This window comes from Mastigoproctus giganteus, chromosome 13, assembly GCF_048544385.1.
Source record: "Mastigoproctus giganteus isolate SK-2022 chromosome 13, ASM4854438v1, whole genome shotgun sequence".
In the NCBI taxonomy this organism is placed as follows: Eukaryota; Metazoa; Arthropoda; class Arachnida; order Uropygi; family Thelyphonidae; genus Mastigoproctus; species Mastigoproctus giganteus.
In genome coordinates this window covers 101,592,053-101,615,214 of record NC_143587.1, presented here as the reverse complement: position 1 = coordinate 101,615,214, position 23,162 = coordinate 101,592,053, and the positions used below count along the sequence as shown (strand labels likewise).

Here is a 23,162-nt window from a genome sequence, read left to right as displayed (position 1 = left end):
AACAACCCTCGCATCCTTTGCAATACAAAGGTTGGCAGGGTGGTTAATGACTGTACTACTGCAACAAGATCTTTAAAGATTAGGCCGAAAGGCTGAGAAATGGAAGTTGACAAATGCAAGGTACGGCCTACGTTTACCAGTAATCCCGGATTAACGTACTAACTCTGTGGTAATGGAAAATTACCACAGACTCAACACAATGGAAAATTAAAAAGACCTGGGGATAATTGTGCAGTAAGATACAAAGTTCTCGGAGCATTGCAGACAGGATGCCAGGAGAGCTCATGGGGTTTTTTTGAATGATGTACAGGAACTTTTCTAGCAGGGATAAGGAGGCAATTGCCACTTTGTACAAGGCCTCCGTAGCCGAGTGGTCAGGAGCGGGAGTGCAGTAGCACACGCTCTTTGAGTAGACCGGGGTTCAAGCCCCTTACTGCTAAATACGGACAGTCTGCCAACCTGCACTGGAACAGCGTGGCAGATTATGGTCCATTTCCCTTAGCATGAATTGTTGAGGAGGCTTCCATCCTGCAGTGGGTTGATAATGACTGCAGTTTACCTTTTTTTCTTTTTCTTTTTTTTCTCAACAAGGCCATAGTTAGGCTTCATCTTGAGTACTGTATGCAGATCTGAGGCGTCATTTTAGGAAGGATGAAGAACAAAAATCTACATCCTTTCTAAATGGGGATGGAAATAAAAGAATGCTCTTACCAAGAAAGGCTTGCAGTTCTGCAAATTGCAGTGTCTATGTATATGGGCTAGGCACCTGGATCTGATTGAGATGTTTAGGGCCTTGAATGGATTGAGTAAGCTTAGTGTTGACGGCATTCTTCCGCTTGCTCAGACTACACACATGAGAGGGCATAAATTCAAATTGAGCAAGGATGGTTGTAGGACAGTTGTCCGGAAGTTTTTCTTCAGCCAGCGAGTGGTTGATTGTTAGAACAAAAACTGCCATTGTTGTGGAAGTGGGTAGTTTTAATGAATTTAGGGAAGAATTAGACAAATTGGTGAAGCGGTGGATGGGTGAGGAGTTGGGTATTTCTTTTTTTGTTGTTGTTGCTGCTGCTGCTGCTGCTCTGTTAGCTTGCTTGCTTTCTTATATCATAGGCGCCTCCGTGGGCAGGAGCGAAAGTGCGTAGCACACACGCTTCTTGATTAGACCGGGGTTCGAGCCCGTGACCACCAAATATGGAGGATGCAGAAAGGTCAGGGAATGACAACCGCATGTCCTAGGAGCAATATGGCCTTAGTTGCTAATGCTCCTAAAAAAACCAAAACAACAACAACATTCTTATATCATTTGCCCCTAGTAATACTAAATAAGCTTCCATCTTATGGATTTCCAATTGTTTTCTATAATTGGGTATCCAGTTTTTTCTCTGATCGCTCACTGCTTGTGATTGTAGACTCCTCATCTGTCTTCTAACTTCTCCAATAATGTTATTGCCCTCATGGGTAGCTCAGCTGGTGTGATCACCGTTCTCCCCACACCGGGTGGAAAAGACCTGAGTTCGAATCCATCGACGACGCGAGGAATTTTTATTGGTCTTTTTCACAACGTGGCTGAGTTAGTAGGTCTCAGGCGAGTGTAGCATGGTTTTTCTCCCAGAAACTCGTGTTTTTCGTTCAACAGACAGAAAATCGACCTCAGAACACACGCGATTTAGAGACAATATACACAGATCAACATGACCTTAGTTGCCGATGCTCCTAAAATCAACAATTAATGCTATTATTTCCCATAGTTCAGTTCTTTCCCTCACTCTTTTCCTCTTGTATATCAATGAACTTCCATTTACTGTAATTTATACATTCCACCTTCCAATTTGAGAAAACTTGCTCTGCACAAACATCTTCAACTTTTCGAATATACTACCAGTTCTTTAAATGCCGATCTCCAGGTAATTCTCCGACAGTCAAAATGACTTAATTAATTTCAGTCCTTCTAAAACTAAGTCATGTTCTATATCTCGCAAAAAATGATTCTTTTGCTCCTATCTTCCATTACATTCAAATTTCTAGACAAGATCACATATCTCAATTAGGCATTACCCTGACTTTCTATTCTTCCTTGGCATAAGACATCACAAATATTGCATCATCTGCTTCTAAAAAACTGGGTTTCCTTTTTCGCTTTCGGGTTACTTTTCTTCTAAACAGCTGCTCACTCTGTGCGAATTTAAAATCTACCCTATTATGGAACATGGTTCCCACATTTTGGAGCAGTGTTCTCGTAACCTCTCTCAGCCGTCTAGATTCTATTCGAAAGAGGGTAGCCAGAATAATTAATGACTCTTATACGAAGTTTCTTCACTCTCTGTACCATAGACATTCTGTTTCTCCTGCATGCCTTTTCCATAGATACTTCTATGGGCACTGTTCTTCTGAATTGGCTTATGTAATTCCCCTCTCTTCAAAACTAGCCTGAATAATTCATGTCATGCAGCTGAACAGAGTGCAATCGACAAGTGGTGACTCACCAAAATTAGCATCCCACCTCCAAAATTTACCTTAGTTTTATCATCTGTGCTGCTGTCTGAAAGCAGCAACACCTCTGTCTTCACGGACAAAAATCCAGGCAGCCATTGCTCACTTGTCATTCACAAACAATCTTGGGCTAAAATCGCTGCTACCCGTTCTGTTTCATCTCAATTGGCAGCTAATCAGAACCCTCATTTCTCCAGATCACCCTTTCAAATTAAGAGTCACCCTGCAAATATCAAGGAAAACTGTCAGATTAGGATTGGTAGCTCCACTTCTGAGATCAATGAGCAAACCTCCCAGCACAGAAGCATTTTTATTTCCCGACTGGGGCCACTGACAACTGCTGAGGATATTGAGGCGGCAATGAGTAAAGAACTGCATACCAAAGTATCCGCAAATTTACTCGTCCTTTAGAGTAGTTTGCGAAAGTCAGGCATGCAGATATGTCGCTTCCTCATCTGTGTGGCCAGTTGGCTAAAAAGGCCTTTTTATGAACCGAAAGACCCAAAACCAAGCACTTTAACTTCATCTTGTGAGCAAGACGGAAGGATAACATGGCTTCCCCCTGCATGACTAACTAATTGTGAAACTGCACTAGTGTCTCTCGACTATCGAAAATCCCTGCACCACATGTCCAGCTCCAATCACTTTCTTGCCCCCAGCTACTGCTTATAAACATACTGATGTGACACCACATAACCCTGATTTTCAATCACTTTGAATTAACAGTATAATTTCCACTAGGCGTAATCTGTTGAGGTGTTCAGAAGCATCAACAAATAGATCAGCACTTATAAAAATTCCCTTTCAACTCGCCCTTAGAGTTTTCTACCAAAATGTCTGGAGCCTCCGAAATAAGCTTGAAACTGTCGAACAACTCTTGTTGTCCAACAGTATGGATATAATTTGTCTATCAGAAACATGGCTTGAACCTGACCAGGAGTCAATAGACTGTGCTCCGGCCGCTAGATTTTCATCGTTCTTCACATCAAGATCTCAATCTAGAGGCGGCGGTGTTGCCAACTTCGTCAAAGATTCCAGCTTGAAATTTGTGCACATTCACATCTAGCAACTCCTTATTTTATGAAGCAGTACTCATGACTGTGAAGTTTAATGCCTGTTTAATTGATTTAGCGTCAATCTACATACCCCTAGCTCCACATATTGCAAAAATTGACGGTGCTACCGGCTGGATAATGAGTAAGTTACATCCTTCTGCTACTCACATTCTCTGCGGCGATTTTAACCTTCTACCCCATCTCAGCCCTCTCCTTCAGCGACTAATGAACAATCTTTGTCCATTAAAGTTTACGATTATATCAATGAGGAGCCAGCGAGAGGCACCAATCGCCTCGACTTGATTCTATGTTCTGAAATTTGCAGAGTCGACATTCCACTAGAAACGTCCTTCAGATCAGATCACGACCCAATTGCATTACTTCTTGTTCTGCCTATGCCCAGCTTCAATTGCCATAATAGTGTATAAAAGAAAGTCATATTTCCTCCGACTTTTCTGAATCCCAAAAAGTGCCTTGAGGCAGCACAGTCTATTCCATGGCATGTGCTTGATGGATGTGACCCAATCCTCGCAGTTGATCTAATCACAAGATGTATAAATAGAGTCACCCTCTATGTGTCAGCCAAAACCGTACCCATTTCTCCAAGGACTGGAGATTGGTGGACCAAAGGTCTAGCGCGCAGTTTCCACAACAAGCAGTATCTTCCCAGGCAGTGGAAAATCTCTGGCATAACCCAAGATCGAATCCTATACTCCAGAGCAAGAGCTATTTTCAACAGACTCAAGGCATCAGCAATAAAGAGATACACGATGCTACCATGTCTAAAGGAAAAGCGCCATACTTATCCAGACACAGTCTCATTAATTCAAATCTTGATCTAGATAACTGGATGGACTACATTTCAAGATTCAAAGCCAATTCCGCTTCAGCTGAAATTCCTCTCCAAAACTCTCAATTTCCTCTTACTGACGACCTTTCCATAATTTTCATCACAAGACACCAACTGATATATGCTATTAACTCCATGCGTCCATCTAGTACCGCAAGCCGAGATAAGATACCTCATTTCATAATTAAGTGCCTTAGCCCCTACATCCTAGATGCATTGCTCTCAATCTACAACTCTGTTCTTTCCACACGAGTTTTCCCAACTCAATGGAATGAATACTCTGCGAGTCCACTGCCTAAGGTTAAAGTGCCAACAAGCCTAAAAGATTTCAGACCAATCTCAACTTCTTCCACCCTCCTCAAACTTATTGAAAAGGTACTCCTTCCAGCATTAAACAAACAGCTGATGCAATAGAAGCCGAAACAGTTCCATTTCGCTGTCGTAACCATAACAAACTTCATGTTTGCACAGACATCAATTCTTCAAGCCATCGAAACTAAATCCGAATTAGCTATTGTGTACGCCGATATTGAAGCTGCTTTTGACAGCCTAGACGTTACACTCCTTCTCGGTCTTCTGCAATCCTTCTTCAGGATGAATGGAGACCTACTAGTTTTCTTCACCGCCTTATTGAGGAATAGAAGTGTCCACCTCACAATGAAGAAGACCTACCTTACAAGAAAAATCACTGCAGGAGTCCCTCAAGGCGGCGTCCTGTCTGGCCTTCTTTTCTCAGCCATTCTAATTCCTTTCATGAGTCTCTATGATGATGCTCTAATATATGCCGACGATATAAAGTTTCTTACCTTAATCCCACCGTCTGCAAACCCAATGGCAAATACGTCTTCAATCACAGAGAACTTTACCGCTCTTTCAACTTACTTGAAGATGTTTGGGTTAAATCTTAACCCTTCAAAATCTGCAATAATGATTTACTCATTGAAACAGCAACCAACAGTAATTCAACCATCAGTTTTGGGTACTCTCATCCCAGTGGTTACCTGCCATAAGGAGCTCGGTGTCTATTTTGATCCGAAGCTGAAATTTAATGTTCACACAGAATACCTCCGGAAACGATTTAACACCCTACGCTGGAGAGCGAAGCAACACTTACTTCGTTCCAACGATGCCACATCCACTACCAGATATCTTCAAACCACTGTTTATCTGGTTATTTTATACGCTGCTGAAATTTGGGCATTTGCGTCGCCCTCACTTCAAAAACTAGTGTTCTCGTGTGAATACTGGACCCTGAAATGGGCCACAAATAAGCATCGCCGACTCCCTCATTTGAGAACAACTGACATGGCTGAGCAGTTAAATGTACCCAGGTTCTCGAGGTTAATTGACAGCAGGCGTTTAATGACTACATTAAAAATGTACACAGGAGTGATAAACGCCCCAAAAATCTGGGATTTCTGTCAGTGGCACAATCTTCTGTCATCCTTGAGGTCAGACACCACACTAATCCTCAAATACAACAGGTTGAAACTGTGTAGTCGGTTCCTACCTGCCCAGGCACTCCCCAAAATTCAGGCACTGCTCCGTCTTGGAATCAACCTACAGAAAATGGCTACCGACTACAAATACCGTCATGCTCCTCGAGTGGATTACATCTGTGGAACTGGGATAAAAATTCCTCCAAACTGGGTTACGACGTTCAGTTCCTCTTTATATTTTCCTATTATTATAATTTCATTTTTACCTGTTTAATTTTGTGTAACTCATAATTTCCCATATAACTGTAATTTTTGCCAATTTATTCACATATATAATGTAAAACTCCTGGCCATGTCGCTGTGATGAGAATTATTGTTACTAGTACATGAACCGTACTTAGCAGCAATAAAGAAGTTTATTGTTATTTGCACAACCAGTAAAATCTATTTACTGGCTAATTTAAAACTCACGTAACCAACCTTTCTTCTTCTTCCTCATTTATTTTTCAACTTTCGTTTTATGGAACAACCTACCTTCATACGCATTCAGTGGCGGATTAAGGATAGTTGGGGCCCTAGGCAAATTATATTTGGGGCCCCCCAAATAATAATAATAATAATAAAAAAGAATAAAAAATAAATAAAAGTTAGGTGGCAAATCAATGAAATTTTATACTTTTGAATTTTTTGCTTAAATTTTCTCTTAAATTAATCAAGATTTTTATGATGTTTACTGAAAACATTAATTATTTTAGAACACTAGGAAAATGTCTTGGCTTGGGGGCCCCCCAAAGTCTGGGGCCCCTAGGCACGTGCCTCATTGCCTTAATGGGTAATCCGCCACTGTACACATTTTCTGAAAATATGAAAATTTCAATGTAGAAATTCAAGTCAACAATCAACAAGGATTTTCTTTTTATCTTTTCAACCTTCAACCCATTCACTGTACTAACTACTGAGGTTTTAATACCTTTCGAGTTTTTCAAATATGGGTCAATTCTTGTGGGAGGTGCCTCCTTACATAGTCCACACTAGTATGAGTTGAAGTGTCTTCCTATCGACACTGCTTTATTGTTTATTCATCCATTTGTCTGTAATTTTAAAGTAAAATTTGAGGTTTTGTTTAATCTGTAAAACGCCAAACCATATTAGTTGACCGAAAATTTAGAAAACCTTGTTAAATGTGAGCCGCTTTTTTTTTTTTTTTTTTTTTAAGCGAATTCAGTTATTAGCAACACTATTATTATTCACTGTTGCAGCTTTAAAGTTAACTAAAATTTAGCCATTTTTGTAAATAGGGCGATTTTCAAATTCATTTATTTCTTTTTGAAAGCATGACTATCGTACTGATATGATAAAAAGAGAAGAGGAAATACAGCATCTTAAAAATGAGATAGAGAAACATCAAGAACATTTGCAGTTTAGCAATGCTGTGGTAAGTGGAAATATCTCTATGCCTTTTAATTCGATCAGAATTTTATCTATGCTGTTCCGCATTATAACTAAAATTATTCGGACAAACAGTTTTTATTTATTTTTGTTTGATTTTCTTAGTAATCAAAGATGCACAATGAGCGGTTTTGCAATAATATTTTTTATGGTCACTTATAGCTTACATAAGCGCTTTTCCTTATTTGAAAAAAAAAAAAAAAAAAATGAATACCATATATTCAGGCTTTATGAATTCAAGCTCTAATGCATTTACAGAAACTCCTCGACTTACAAAATACTCGACTTATGGAAATTTGACTTTACGTAAGTTTTTGCCGGCCGGTGCAAACTTAAAAAAAAAAAATCGTGAAAACGTATTTTGCATCCCGTAGGAATAAATGGAGGTATCGGAATGTGAACCCAATAACACATTGTTGGGTTTTTTTTTTTTTTTTGTAATTCGTTCCAAGTCAGGGTATCAAATACACGTGTTTACCGTTCGTAAATATCCGCCATTGTTACGGGAAAATTAATCAGTAAAATCTATTAATCTTGTCGAACTTCATTGGCAATTAAATTGTACTTTTAACTTTACATATAACCACTTAGGTAACGTAACATAAATAATTAGTAAAAACAAATAATTAATACATAACTTGATACGAAAGTTATATAAAGGGATTTCGTAGATAACACTCGTTACTGAAACATAAATATTTCGTAGATAACACTCGTTACTGAAACGTAAATATTTCGTAGATAACACTCGTTACTGAAACGTAAATATTTCGTAGATAACACTCGTTACTGAAACATAAATATTTCGTAGATAACACTCGTTACTGAAACATAAATATAGCGTTATAACTGTGTTTGGATACAAGTTTAGGATTTAATTTTGTACAGAAATTGAAATTTTATTGAAAGTAAATCTAAATCATGACTCAAACCAGAGCAGCAAAGCAAAAGGCTCAAGCTAATGGGAATGCTATGGCCCAGGGGAGAACTGAGGGGGGCAGTTGTCCTCTGAATCACAGCCTTTTAAGATGCACTATTTGCTTGATGTTTGCGGAGCAGTCAAGTATGGGACATGATACTGCCATGGGGGATGTCTTTGTATGTGTGCGATGCAAGGAGTGTAAGGAGATAAGGCGACAACTCAGCGTTGTTATGGGCCTATATGAGAGCTTGAAGGACAGGGTGGATGCCCTCGAAGGATTACAAGTGAGGGGCCCATCAAGCTCTCAGCTGCCCACACCAATGCCAGAGCTTGCACTTGGTCATCGCGCAACACAGCGGCAACCCCCAAGGCAGAATGCGCTGGTCCCAAAGGAACTAGTAGTTGTTGGTGACTCTATTGTCAGGGAAACGGGAAACATGCTTTGTAAAAAGGATAGGTGGCACAGGACCAGGGTATGTCTGCCAGGGGCAAAAGTTGATGACGTTGTAGAGCGGATATCATCTTTTAAGGGCACAAAAGGTGATATAGTTGTACACGTTGGCACTAATGATATTAAGAGCAGGAGACCGGCGGAATTACTTGACAAGTAGAGGTTATTGATGAAAAAAAGCAGTGAATTAGGGTTGAAATTGAAAGTGTCTGCAATTCTGCCCAGACACGATAGGAGGGAGTATATGATGAGAGCCCTGTCAATCAATTCGCCCCTGGAAAGATTGTGCAGGGCTCAAGGAGTAGAATTTTTTTTAACCTGGTCTGTACTTGTTAACAGGAGAGACTGCTTCTACAGGGATGGGATACACTTAAATAGAAAGGGTGCAAGAATATTTGCTGATGCTATCGAGGCAGTGTTAGGTGGGTCGGAAAACTGCTAGATTGGGGGGATACAAGGACTAATAGATTAACAGTAGCCACTGGCAGAGGTGAAACTGATTCTTGCACTGCTTCTATTGGAATGAGCCGCAGCCTGGAAAATTAGATGCAGGATATTTCAGAGACTGCTGGGAATCATTGGGGTACAAGTAAACACATGGGTTGTGTTAGGGTAGCTAAGAAAAAGAACAGGTGCATGTATACTTGCATGTACACCAATGCTAGGAGTTTAGTAAATAAATTTGATGAATTTGAGGTATTGCTCAAAACATCAAAGGCAGATATTGTGAGGATTTCAGAGACGTGGTGTCACACAGATATAAGGAATGCAGAACTGGAATTTGGGGAGTACAATGTCTACAGAAAGGATAGACAGGATAGGAAGGGAGGAGGGGTTATGCTAGTAGTTAAAAAACACATAAAATCCAAGGAAGTGAAGCCAGTCGACATCGCTGGACAGTGCAGTGTCGAGTCAGTTTGGTGTGACATAAGCATTGGGAGATCAAAATTGAGAGTAGGAGTGTGCTATAGGCCTAATGACTCTGATGAGTATAATAAGAAACTGTTCGGAGAAATAGAGTGGGCCAGTAAATCAGAGAGTCTTATAATGGGGGATTTTAATTTCCCAGATATTGACTGGAATTTGGGGGCTGGTCACTCACACAGTAGCAAGGCTTTTGTGGATTTATTGGATGATTGTTTTCTACATCGGCATGTTCGGGAGGCAACTAGAGGGAGTAATACTCTTGATTTGATTATCAGTAGTGATTCTTCATGCATTAAGAATCTGCAGATAAATGAACCACTAGGTGGCAGTGATCACAGTGTGCTGAAGTGGGAGTTACTCAAAGAGGTAACTACCATTAGGGGTAAAGGGAAGGGGTATTGCTTTCGTAAAGGCGACTACAATGGACTGGGACAGTATTTAAATTCTATACAGTGGGATCAACTGATGATATTGCCAACAGCAAATTCAAAATGGGAAGCATTCAAAGAACTTATCTTGGACGCTACTAGGCTTTACATACCAACTAAGAAATATTGTTCAAGGTTTAGGCCTAAATGGATGTCAGATGAACTAATGAGGCATATGGCAGAGAAGAAAAATGCATGGGATACATACAAATTAACACGTGACACAGACGCCTATGATAGATACAAGTTGATCTGTAACCAAGTTACAAAGGAGGTTAGGCAGGCGAAGGCAGATTACGAGAGATCCTTGGCAAGGGATGCGAAGAAAAACAGCAAAGAGTTCTTTACTTATGTAAACTCTAGAAGGAAGGGGATGAATCAGATTGGTCCACTTGAGATCGATGGGTCAACTGTTGATGACCCTGCTCAGGTAGCTAACAAACTAAATGAATATTTTGCATCGACATTCACACATGAGGAGTTATTCAGCGAGGGGAATGCCAGAGGTGTATTCAACTCTAGCAGTAAGCTAGAGAATCTTGTAATAACTGAGAGCAAAGTGGAGGAGAAATTGTTGAAGATAAACACAAGAAAGGCACCTAGGGTGGATGGGACTATCCAGTTATATTAAAGGAGGCAGCAAAGGAAGTAAGCAAACCCTTAGCCATAATTATGAGAGCTTCCTTGGACTCAGGGGAGGTACCCATGGACTGGAGATGTGCAAATGTGACCCCAATTCACAAAGGGGGATCAAAGGCTGACACAAGTAATTATAGACCTGTGAGCTTAACTTCTGTTCCCGGAAAATTAATGGAGGCACTGGTTAAAGAAGCACTGCAGGATCATCTAGACAAGACTTCAGTTATAGCTTCAGTTATAGCTTAAGGGTAAGTCTTGCCTGACCAATTTGATTGGATACTATGATGCAGTCACAAAAGAACTGGATGCAGGGAATAACTTTGATATTATATACTTGGATCTTAGAAAGGCTTTTGATACTGTTGCACATGGAAGACTGCTGCACAAATTGGAGCAGTGTGGCATTGGAGGCATTGCTGCTATGGATAAAGGGGTGGTTGAGGGGGAGAAGACAGAGAGTGGTAATCAATGGACACTGCTCATCGTGGACTAATGTTATTAGTGGAGTCCCTCAGGGTTCAGTGTTGGGTCCTTTGTTGTTTTCTGTATTTATAAATGATATTGATGATGGTATATCAGGCTTAATGTCCAAGTTTGCAGACGATACGAAGGTTGGCAGGGTTGTCAAGGACACTACTGACACTATGCTGCTGCAACAGGATTTGGAAAGGTTGAGCAGATGGGCTTCGAGGTGGCAAATGAAGTTTAACATTGACAAATGTAAAGTACTACATATGGGAAACAGCAACCCCAGAGCAACGTATCAACTGTGTGGTACTACACTGACAGTGGTAGAGAGTGAAAGGGACCTGGGGGTGGTTGTGCAGGCAGATATGAAGTTCTCTGAGCAGTGCAGACGGGCTGCAAGAGTAGCTCATGGTGTATTGTCAATGATATATAGGAATTTTTCTAGCAGGGATAAGGAGGTGATTATTCCCTTGTATAAGGCAATGGTCAGGCCACACCTAGAGTACTGTATACAGGCCTGGAGGCCTCATTTCAAGAAGGATGTAGAGCTGCTGGAACGAGTACAGAGAAGGGCAACTAGATTGGTGAATGGGACAAAGGGGTGCTATTACGAAGAAAGGCTTAAGTTTTGCGAATTACAGTGTCTGGAAACTAGGCACGAGCGAGGTGATCTGATAGAGGTGTACAAAGCCTTGAATGGTTTGAGCATGCTCAATGCTGATGGGATTCTTCCTCTTGCTCAGAATAATCACCTGAGAGGGCATAAATTCAAATTGAGGAAAGACAGATGTAGGATAGATGTGCGGAAATTTGGCTTTAGCCAGCGGGTGGTTGGTTGGTGGAACAGACTTCCATCCCTTGTCGTGGAAGTTGATAGCCTAAATAAGTTTAAGGCTCAGCTGGACAGGTATTTCGAACGAACAGACGGGTGAAGTGGAAGTTGTTATTTTTATTTATATATGTTACTTTTTTTTTTTTTTTTTTTTTTTTGGCTGATGCTGCATAAGCTTGCTTTCTTGCATCAAATGCCTCTACTAATGCTAATGCTAAGTCCTTGGAAGTTGAAAATTTCACTATATTATTAAGCTATTTATCTCTCTAAAAGATCATATTTATAATGGTAATTGCACTACCCTTTCATCGTTATCATATGTTCCCGTTAAAGAATCAATTTTGAACGCCTTTGTAATATTTTTCTAAGGCACGTTTCTGGAGGTCACTACCATAAAACAATTAAAAAAATTGCATTTTTCGGTTTATTGGACTTTTCTGTTAGTGTATCTAATTATAACCGGGTAGTAAACTCGATCTTATTGCAATAATACCGATAACTGCAATTGTGTGGGTTTTTACGCTATTATGTGTTCCCCTTCACCGAATCTTGAATCATATAAAAAACAAATTTTCAGAAACTTCTTTCCTATTTACGTATTACAATGGTGAAGAGAAAGGGACCAACGGAAAGTGCAAGTGGTAGTAGTGCCAGGAAACGAAACAAAATTGATTTAGAAATGAAGATGAACATGATTAAGCAGTATGAAGCAGGACAAGGTTTGTCATCTATTGCAAGGGAATTAGGTCTCGCTGCTTCAACAGTGAATACTATTTTAAAGGGCAGTGCGCGTATAAAAGAACATGTCAAAGGATCAACGCACTTAAAATCAATCGTGATCATAAAACAGCGTTTAGGTGCTATATATTGAAGATGGAACAGTTGTTAATAATATGGATGGAAAATCAGATTCAGAAGCGTGCCGCTGAGTCTAATGACTATTCAAGCAAAAGCAACAAGTATTTATAAAGATATTAAGGATAAGTACGGCGAACCCCAACCAAAGTTCGTGGCAAGCAACGGGTGGTTTAATAGGTTCAAGCATCGCGCTGGTTGCCGCAACGTTAAAGTATGCGGTGAAGTTTCCAGTGCGGATTCTGCAGCTGCAGAGAGATTTTGTAATGTGTTGGTAAAAATTATTGATGAAGGCGGCTATTCCAACGCATCACATTTTTAAGGTTGAAGAGATTGTTCTGTATTGGAAAAAAAATGCCGGATCGAACATATCTTGCCAAAGAGTAAAATACAGTGCCAAGTTTCAAGGCGTCAAAAGATATGGCCGCACTCTTGCTTGGGGCTAATGCAGCAGGCGATTACATATTAAAACCACTGCTTGTGTACCATTCTGCAAATCCTCATGCATTTAAGGGCATCAGTAAAGTCGCCCTACCCGTGCATTTCCGGATCGAACCAGAGAGCTTGGATATTAATATCTCCCTTTGAGGATTGGTTTAAATGCTGCTTCATTCCCTAGGTTGAAAAATATTGTAAAGGCAACGTAAAATGGTTTCCGAACGTAAGAGTCATATTTCTACCGCCAAACACCACTTCCCTTATCCAACCTATGGATCAGGGTGTTATTTCTAATTTAAATGCATATTATTTACGCACAATATTTCCTCAGGAATTGTCTGCAGTAGATGATGAGAAAAATTTTACGTTAAGAGACTTTGGAAATCTTACAATATTTACCACGCCATCTTAAACATTAATAAGGCCTGGGCGGAAATTACTAAAAGTTGTTTAAATGGTGCATGGAAGAAAATATGCCCACGGCACGTAAAAGGCCTCGAAGGATTTGAAAAAGACGAATCATATGAAGAGGTTACAGATAAGATTGTAAAGGTTGCAGAGCTAAGGCCGCCTTAGCCTAGTGGTCAGGTGCATAAGTACACGTACCTTGAGTGACCGGGGTTCAAGCCCGTGACTGCTGAATACGGTGCTGTTTCTTGTATTCTGTCTATCTTGTGAACTCCTCTGACCGTTTGGTCGTCCCGGAGTATAAACAGAAAATTTATTTTACTTCAGTTGGAGGTTGATGCCAAAGACGTGAAGGAGTTAATAGAGGAAGAGGAGAAGGAATTATCTAACGAAGAACTTATTGACTTGCAGGCAGCGATAGCGAAAAAAGAAAATGCTGACGAAGCTCAAGATGAATGAAATGAGGAGCAGAGACGCTTCATCACCAGAGAAATGTCAGTGACATTTCGTGAAATTGCATCGGCAATGGCGAGGTTTGAGAAGATGGATCCTGACAGCGAACAATTCTTAAAAGTTAACAGAGGGGTGAATGATATGCTACGATGAAAAGAAAAAAGCCACCGTCCAGTCATCCATTAATGTGATCTTTTGTAAGGTTTTGGGCGGCCGACTCCTTCTAAATCTACACAGCCCTCATCTTCCGCAGCGGCGTTCTTATCAGCAGAAGACGTCGATTCTGGCAACTATGCTCGGGAGCTAAAACTTACTGACATTATTTCAAAGAGAGGAGACAGGCATAACGCCTGTCTCCTCTCTTTTTTTTGTAATTTTATAAATTTTAAATTTTTTAAATTGCAAGCTTTTGGTTGTTATTTGGTTTTTAGGAGCATTAGCAACTAAGGCCATATTGCTCCGGGGGATATGCGGTGGTCATTCCCTGACCTTTCCGCATCCTCCGTATTTGGTGGGCACGGGCTCATCAAGAAGCGTGTGCTACGCACTGCTGCTCTTGTCCACCTGGCTACGGAGGCGCCATTCACGCTTTTGTATTTTTTCTTGTGCATGAGATAAAAAATTGTATAAATACAATAAATAATTCTATTTACATGTTCGTCGAATATTTATTTTTTGATTCAATCAAATCAGCGAGCACAGTTCCAAGTGCTGCAGAAGCATGGGGGGAAATTACGACTTACGTAAAATCCGACTTACGTAGCATTCCGCGGAATGCAACCCTTACTTAAGTCGGGGAGTTCCTGTATATTCTGCACTCCATCATGATTTTCTGCACCTCAACTTATTGCAGCTATAAACTCAGGACTCACTACCATTAACTTGTGCCAACAAAATGTCAAAATTTATGATCAAATGCCTTAGCTCGTTTATATTTCGATCATTCCGGTCCATCTTCAATAGAATTCTGGCCACACAAATCTATGGAGACCACATCCAAAAGGTCGAAACCTGCTGTACCCACTCACATGAGGCCTTTATCAAACAACTCAACTTTATTCAAAATTATGGAGAAACATAAGCTGCCTACCTTAAAAAAACATTGTTTTGAGGCGACCCGCCGCAAATCTGTTATGCCATCCTAAACTGCCCTGAAACAAAGATCCTATGCAACCACTAATACAGTTTTGTGTGCTTTCGAACTGTACGTGAAGCACATCAATGTGCCAACACTTCTTTGCCTGCTCAAGTCTCACTGTCTGAACCACCGAAGTGTCCTCTGCTTCCTGTTGTCGCATTTCCGAGTCAGAGTAATACTGGTTGACATATGTGTAAAATGAATGCCATTTCTGACGATTTCTATGAACACCATAGAATGCCATTTCTGACGGTGGCCCCACACCCAGGGTAGAGTTTTATCTAGATCAGTGTTTCTGAACAATCAGTCCGCGGGCCGGCACCGGTTCGTGACCTATTACTTGTCGGTGCGGTTCGCGAAACCTTGTGGAAAATTTAAGAAAGGCTGTACGACTCTGAAGTCGTAGAGCTTTTTTTATGAAGCTTCGATGAATTTTCGATGTAGGTACCTTCCTCATCCCTTTCCTTTGCCGTGTGACACCAGCAGTTGCAGAGTGCCCTCGGACTGAAGTGTGAATGCCCCCTATAAAACTGCCCAATCATAAAAATTTAGCTCCATGTCTGTGCCTCTCTAGTGTAAAGTGAACATTTTTTCCTTGGCATTTTCCGGGATGGTGACAACGTTTTTAAATTATACACTTTCTTATGTTTTTTTTTTTTTTTTTTTTTTTTACAAACGTTTTATTTGTACATGTCTATTTTACAAATGACGGATTTTTACGCCACTTAACTTGGTATGCTAATTAAAAATGGATTTTACCAGTGTGACGTTTACTCTCGAGGTTATTGGCCGTCACTTTTCATCGCAGGTCATAGAAAACTTATTTTGCGTACCTTTCGCCGATCGCAGTTGTAAGACGTGGATCTTACAGATTAAAATAGAAATATTTGTTTTGCTAAAATAAATCCAGGAAGGGCAATGGAAAGTGAAAATTAGTATTAATTTAAAGTTAGTGAGTATTAAGATTGGATATTTAGGTTTAATGTAAATAAGGTTAAAGTTTGAAGAAACACTGGATTTAGGAATGGACAGTTTTAGACGTGTGAATTAAAATAGCGGCTAAAGGTAAACAAGTAATTTAAATAATACAAGAGAACAAACAGAGACAGCGCAATGACTAGAGAAGAGGGTGTCATTTGAGAATAGGCGTGAAAGGGTTCTGACGGCAAGAACAATAGGACCGTAAAATGGGATTACGAAGCGCCTCTTTTGATCTAAGCTACCGTTAGGAAATAAGTGGACGTCCAGTGTTCGCATCAAAAAGAAACGGCGTCAGGGTGGCTTGTATATTGGCAAGTTGGCCATATTTAGCAGAGAAAGCTTGAACACAAAAATGAGTGGTTTGGAGGTTACTGGCAAACATGAAAGGGCCATACTGACGTGTGAAAAAAAAAAAATAAGAAATTTCTAGAGAAGGGTTGGTTTGTGCGCTAGGGAGACAGCTGGGGTGAGTTGTTTTAGCAAATAGGAAGGAATGAAAAATTAAGCAGAGTATAGGGATTGGTTGGAGTCCTTGGGGGAGGCATTCCAAACTTGAAGGAAAGAGTAGAGTTCGGAGAGAGTTATTTGAGAAAAGTGTCTTTCTGTGTCTGAGTTTTGAGGGTTGAAGTGAAGTAGATTTTTTGGTAGTCAGAGTTCACATCTCGTCGTAGCAAGATGAAGAAGAAAAAGGGGGAAAAAAAACTGAGAGAAAGAAAGCCTGGTTCGTCATCGGAAGGCAGTGGTTAATGTAAACGTGCAAGAAAGAAAGCCTGGTCCGGCATTGGAAGTGGTGATAATGGCCAGTTGTGCAGATAAATGAGCCAAGAAGATAAAGAAAGCCTGATCCGGCATCGGAAGGCAGTGTGCCCAAGAAATGGAAGAAAGCCTGTCCGCCACTAAGGAAAGCAGAGTGCCCAAGAAATGGAAGAAAGCCTGTCTGCCCCGAAGGAAGCCTGAACGCAAGGAAATTGGAAGTAGCGGCCATTCCGTAATGTAAGTCTGTTCCTGTTTTTTTCTCGAATCCTGAACTCAAGGACTCATAACCTACCCCTGTAAGCAATTGAGTGATAGTCCTTTTAAAAAAAAAATTGATAGTCCTTTAAAAAAAAGAACGTTTCTATTGTATTAGGCAAGTTAGTTATAAGGTTGAGACAATTTGTATTATGTTAATGATTAAGAAATAACGAAAGTGTGGCACGGGGGTAAATAATGGGAAAGTAATAGTATAAAGGAATTAGTAAAGAAATTATATATATAGGGATAGTATTGTAAGGATATGTTAATTTATATCATTAAATTAGGCCAGGTGCCAACACAAGATAACATACCAGATGAGGTGTAAAGAGAAAGAAATTTTATTAATAGAGAGACCTCATGAGTAAAGAGGGATGACTAAGATGGTAACTAAGGTAAAATGGGTGATTTATAGGGAACATTATTGAGGTAAGAGGATACCAGTTGTAATACACTTCATGTGTGAAAGGCTAGAAACAAATATACAAAAAGAGTAAAAAGAGCTGAAATGAGTTTACTGATGTAAGTGGTAAAAATTGGTAATGTAAGATAATGATTGAGTAATTTCGAGGATTCATATTTAGTAAGATACAGCTGATACAAACTGATGGTAATAATTTGTAAATTGAGAATAGTTGATGAGAGAGAGATAGTGTAGTGTACTATAGTATGGTTCAAATATATGGAAATTGGTATGTTTGTATGAAATTATTTGTTTCTTTTATGTAAATGCTGTATATAATGTTCATTAAAGGTTGTAAATTTTTTGAAAATAAATGTGTCTTTAATGTTCTGCTAACCACCGCTTTACACACCTACTCTGCTCGTATGCTTATCTTTGTTGACACTCCGATTTCTAGGCAAGATGTTTTATCTCTTTTTGGGGATTATCCTGACTTCTGATCTCTCTCTTGGGACAAGCACATTACAAATATTGCTTCCTCTGCATCTAAAAAACTTGGTTTTCTCTTTCGCTCTCAGCGTTACTTTTCTTTCAAACAGCTGTTCACTCTGTCAAATCACATATCCGCCCTACCATGGAATATTGTTCCCACATCTGGGGCGGTGCCCTCAAAACCTTTCTCTTGCTTCTGGATTCCATTCAGAAGAGGGCAGTTAGGTTAATTAACGACTTATCTCTAACATAGTCTCTCCATTCGCTGTCTCATAGATATACTGTTTCTGCTGCGTGTCCTTTCTACAGATACTTCCATGGGTACTGTTCTTCTGAATTGGCTTCTATAATTCCCGGTCTCTCTTTCAAAACAGTCCGAAAATGTGCCGCCACCAGCCAACATCCATTTACTGTCCGACTTCAAACTCACAGAACCATCTTTTCTTCTTCCGCGTTTATTCGTTCAACTACCATTTTCTGGAATAATTTTCTTTCATACATATTTCCTGAAAACTACAGTCCACAGAAGTTTAAGTCTAATGTCAACAAATATCTTCTTTCGTCAACCCAAGCACGGTGCTAAGTACTATAAGTTCTAATACCTCTCGTGTTTAGGGTTTCATTAAAAGAAATTAATTAAAAATAAGACGCACTTTTTACCCCTTTAAAAATACCTTAAAAAATCGCCCTGCGTCTTAGAAGCCGAAAGTGGCAATACAGCACATGCGCAAAACCGAGAGCTAACGTGTAGTAGTTAACTTTCCGTTAACTACTATAGAATTACTGAAAAGTATAATGTTAGTATACTTTTCAGTAATTATCAGAGTGTTGTTGGAGTAACAAGTGAATTCCAGTTATACGTTTACGCCGTAATCAATGACAGGCGCATCAAGAAGGAAAAATTATGCTATTGGATTTAAGCTATTGGTAGATGACTCATCAACCAGTGCAATACCACCACCACTTTGCTTATTGGAAGCTTAAAGTGGTGGAACCCATATTTAGTCTCTAGAGCTAAGTTCCGGTCAACCCTTCCCTATCTGTTCCATCATGCAGTATAATTGATGACTTTCGAGGTTATGATGAACATCGTGGCGAGATCCAATATTCCTTACATTTCGAGTGTACAGCTCTGGAACGGTGTTCACAGGCCGGCCGCTAGTTAGTACACCGTACCGAACCTATTGGTAACTCTCTAAGAGACTTCCGGATCAGCTAGTGTATAATCTTGCTACCAGACAGTCTACCAGATAATCTGTGCCAGATAGTGACTGGTGGGAGTCCGAGTAGTGTATATGCGAGGAGCATTGTGGAGGCCACGTTATGTCGAGGATCTGGGTATATTCTTACCATGTGTACACCATATCCAAAAATTTCATTACTTCATACAGCATGTCCCACTCACTTTTTTTGCTATTGAATACACCATGAATTGTCAAACTAATAGAGCAAGCTTATCTGCGAAAAGATCTAAACCTCCCAAGAACTTCCTAATTCATTTCACAAATATACGTGGTCTCAGTTCTAATCTCAACGATGTCCATTTCCACTTGCAGTCTGCCAAATCCCATATACCTTTTCTCACAGAATCTCAGTTATCGGTTGATTCAACTACTGCTCATCTCAGATGCCCAAATTATTCTCTGTATGATTCCTTTCGCCTCAAAGGTGGTACTTGTGCATATGTCCATTCTGATATTCCCAGTCAGAGACTTGGCAATTTGGAATCTCCTCTCTTTGATCTTCTCTGGCTTAAAATCTCTCTACCTCATTGTGTCAAATTCATCTGTTGTCTCTACTGTTCTCCCAACTCCACTAATCACTTGGAGCTCTTTGACTTCTCTCTTTGCAACTTGACTTTCTCCAGTCCAACTTCCCTAACAGTGAGGTAATTTTCCTTGGTGATTTTAATGTTCACAACTCTATCTGGCTTCCATTTTCTAGTTCACACCGACCAAGCTGGTCAAAATGCTGAGGCTTTTGCAATTACTAATGACCTTGCACAGATTGTTCATTTACCTACAAGAATACCGGACAATCCTAATCATACAGCCAACACGCTTGATCTTTTTCTCTCAAACAACCTTTCTAAGTACATGGTCGAAGCGAGAGGTTCTTTAGGCACTTCAGATCACAACTTGGTGATTGTCTTTTCTCCTTTATCTCATGGCTATACCTAACCTCGTGTTGTTTGGCATTACAAGAATGCAAAATGGGATGACCTGCGAGATTTCGTTTCTTCTTTTCCTTGGTCGGATTATTGTTTCAAAACTTATGATGTCAACATTTGCTCAGATCGTGTCAGTGAAATTATTCTTGCAGGAATGGAATCCTTTATCCCATACTGCACTTTAAAATCTCGTCCTTTATCTAAACCTTGGTTTTTCAATAAATGTGCTAAGGCTGTTCAAGAGAAGAATGTTGCATATCCTAATTGGCTTGTTTTTAATTCTTCAGTTTCATTTTCTCCCAACACCAAAGCTCGCAATAATTGTCACCGAACTAGAGTTTGAGCAGGCTAAGAGTAGAAAACTTGCTTCTTGCCCTAATGGTAACCGAGCATTCTGGTCTCTTGCCAAAGCTATTGGCCGCAACTTTTGCCCATCTCTGCTCCCACCTCTGTACAAACCAGGTTGTTCTGTTGTCACTTCGGCCAAGGATAAAGCTGACCTGCTAGCATCCCATTTTCCTTCCAACTCATGTATTAATGACCTTGGTAAAACACCCCCCACCATTCCCATCACGCTCCATTCAATGCCTCCTGTGGTCTTCCGTCAAAAGGATGTTAGAAGGATTTTGACGAATCTTGATGCTAAGAAAACTCCAGGTCCCGATGGTATTTCTCCACGTGTTCTCAAAACCTGTGCTCCTGAACTTACTCCTATTCTTTGCCGCCTTTTTTTCACTTTCTTATTCCAAAGGTTTTTTTCCTTCTGCTTGGAAATTTGCTCATATCCAGGCAGTTCCTAAACAGGGTGACAAATCCCTCCCATCCAATTATCGTCCCATTGCAATTAGTTCTACTCTTTCTAAAGTAATGGAGAAATAAATTAACCGCCAACTCTTAATCTACCTAGAAACCTTCCGTCTGATCAACGGTCGCCAGTATGGATTCCGTCAGTGTCGATCCTGGTGATATTCTGGCTTATGTTACCCATTTCTGGACTAATTCAATGGAAAGGTTTCGGTGAAACACAAGTAGTTGCTCTTGACACCTCAAAGGGTTTCGATCGTGTTTGGCATAAAGGTCTTCTAAACAAGCTTCCATCTTATGGTTTGCCAACTGTTTTTAGTAATTAGTTATCCAGTTTTCTCTCTGATCGCTCACTGAGGGTGATGGTAGATGACTCTCTGTCTTCTAACTTCTACACTAATGCCAGTGTCCCCCAAGGTTCAGTTCTTTCCCCCACTCTTTTCCTCTTGTATATTAATGACGTTCCATTGACTTTAAAATCCTATCCATAGTTTTTCCGATGATAACACATTGCATTCCACTTTCCATTTAGAGAAACCTTTCCCTGCTCAATCAGCCTCAACTTCTCGAAAATCTGCTACCAATTCTTTAAATGCCGATCTCCAGGTAAGTCTCCAGTGGGGCAAAGACGACTTCGTTGATTTCAACCCTTCTAAAATTCAGTCTTGTCTTATATCTCGCAAAAAAGGATTCTTCTGCTCCTATGCTTATCTTTAGTGACACTCCGATTTCTAAGCAAAATGATATATCCCTTTTGGAGATTACCCTGACTTCTAATCTCTCTTGGCACAAGCACATTACAAATATTGCTTCCTCTGCATCTAAAAAACTTGGTTTTCTCTTTCGCTCTCGGCTTTACTTTTCTTCCAAGCAGCTGCTCACTCTGTATAAATCGCAAATCCGCCCTACCATGGAATATTGTTCCCATATCTGGGGTGGTGCCCCCAAAACCTCTCTCAGGCTTCTTGATTCCATTCAGAAGAGGGGTAGTTAGGTTAATTAATGATTGAGCTCTAACAGTCTCTCCACTCGCTGTCTCATAGACGTACTGTTTCTGCCGCATTCTTTTTCTACAGATACTTCCACGGGCACTGTTCTTCTGAATTGGCTTCTATAATTCCCGCTCTGTCTTTCAAAACAGTCCGAACACGTCCCGCCACCAGCCAACATCCATTTACTGTCCAACTTCAAACTCACAGAACCAACTTTTCATCTTCTTTGTTTATTCATTCAAGTGCCGTTTTCTGGAAGAACCTTCCTTCATACGTATTTCCTGAAAATTACAGTCTACAGAAGTTCAAGTCCAATGTCAACAGATATCTTCTTTCGTCTTCTAAACCTCAAATCGAAGCACGGTACTAAGTACTATAGGTTCTAATACCTCTCGTATTTGGGGTTTACATAAAAAAAAAAAAAAAAAGCTAAAAAATAGTACAATATGCCAAAGAATACAGGAACAGAGCAGCGGAACGAAATATGGAATCGCCTACTGAGATGATTCGTCAGTTGAGGAGGCAGGAAGTTTTATTACAAGAAGCTGATAAAACAAAGCACAACATTCGAAAAATTCCACCTAAATGGCTAATTTTTGGAAGAAAACTTGTGTAGTTGGATAATGGAACTTAGAGGAGTGGGTGTTGCAGTGAATACTAAAATGATAATAGTAGAAGCACGGAAACGAGCAGCTGAATTTGGGATACACAACTTTAAAGGAACTGAATCTTGGTGTTATTGCTTTATGAAAAGAAACGGCTTAAGTTTACGCGCAAGAACTAGAATAGCCCAGAAAATGCCTGCTGAGTACGAACAGAAAATATTTCTGTAAATTTGTAAAATTTACAGAAATATTTTCTGTAAAGATTTCTGTAAATTTGTCTTTTTTTAATGCAAGAAAACGAAGCAACTACGAACTTAGCCAAATCGGGAATATGGATGAAATTCCGTTGACTTTTGATATCATCAACATCATCTTCATCAGCCATTTCCAATCCACTGCAGGATGAAGGCCTCTCCAGCAACTTTCCAGTTCCTTCTGTTTTGAGCATTGGCCATCCAT

At 40.1% G+C, this 23,162-nt stretch overlaps 1 protein-coding gene across 1 annotated transcript in view; it reads left to right on the top strand.

The window, feature by feature from the left end:
- The window catches only part of LOC150076309 (uncharacterized), a 253,715-nt gene that overhangs the window by 50,631 nt on the left and 179,922 nt on the right, over window positions 1–23,162 (top strand). The window contains exon 5 of the mRNA XM_090387315.1: window positions 7,168–7,269. Within this exon, the coding sequence (XP_090243441.1) occupies window positions 7,168–7,269 (102 nt within the window). The remainder of the gene's footprint in view (window positions 1–7,167; window positions 7,270–23,162) is intronic.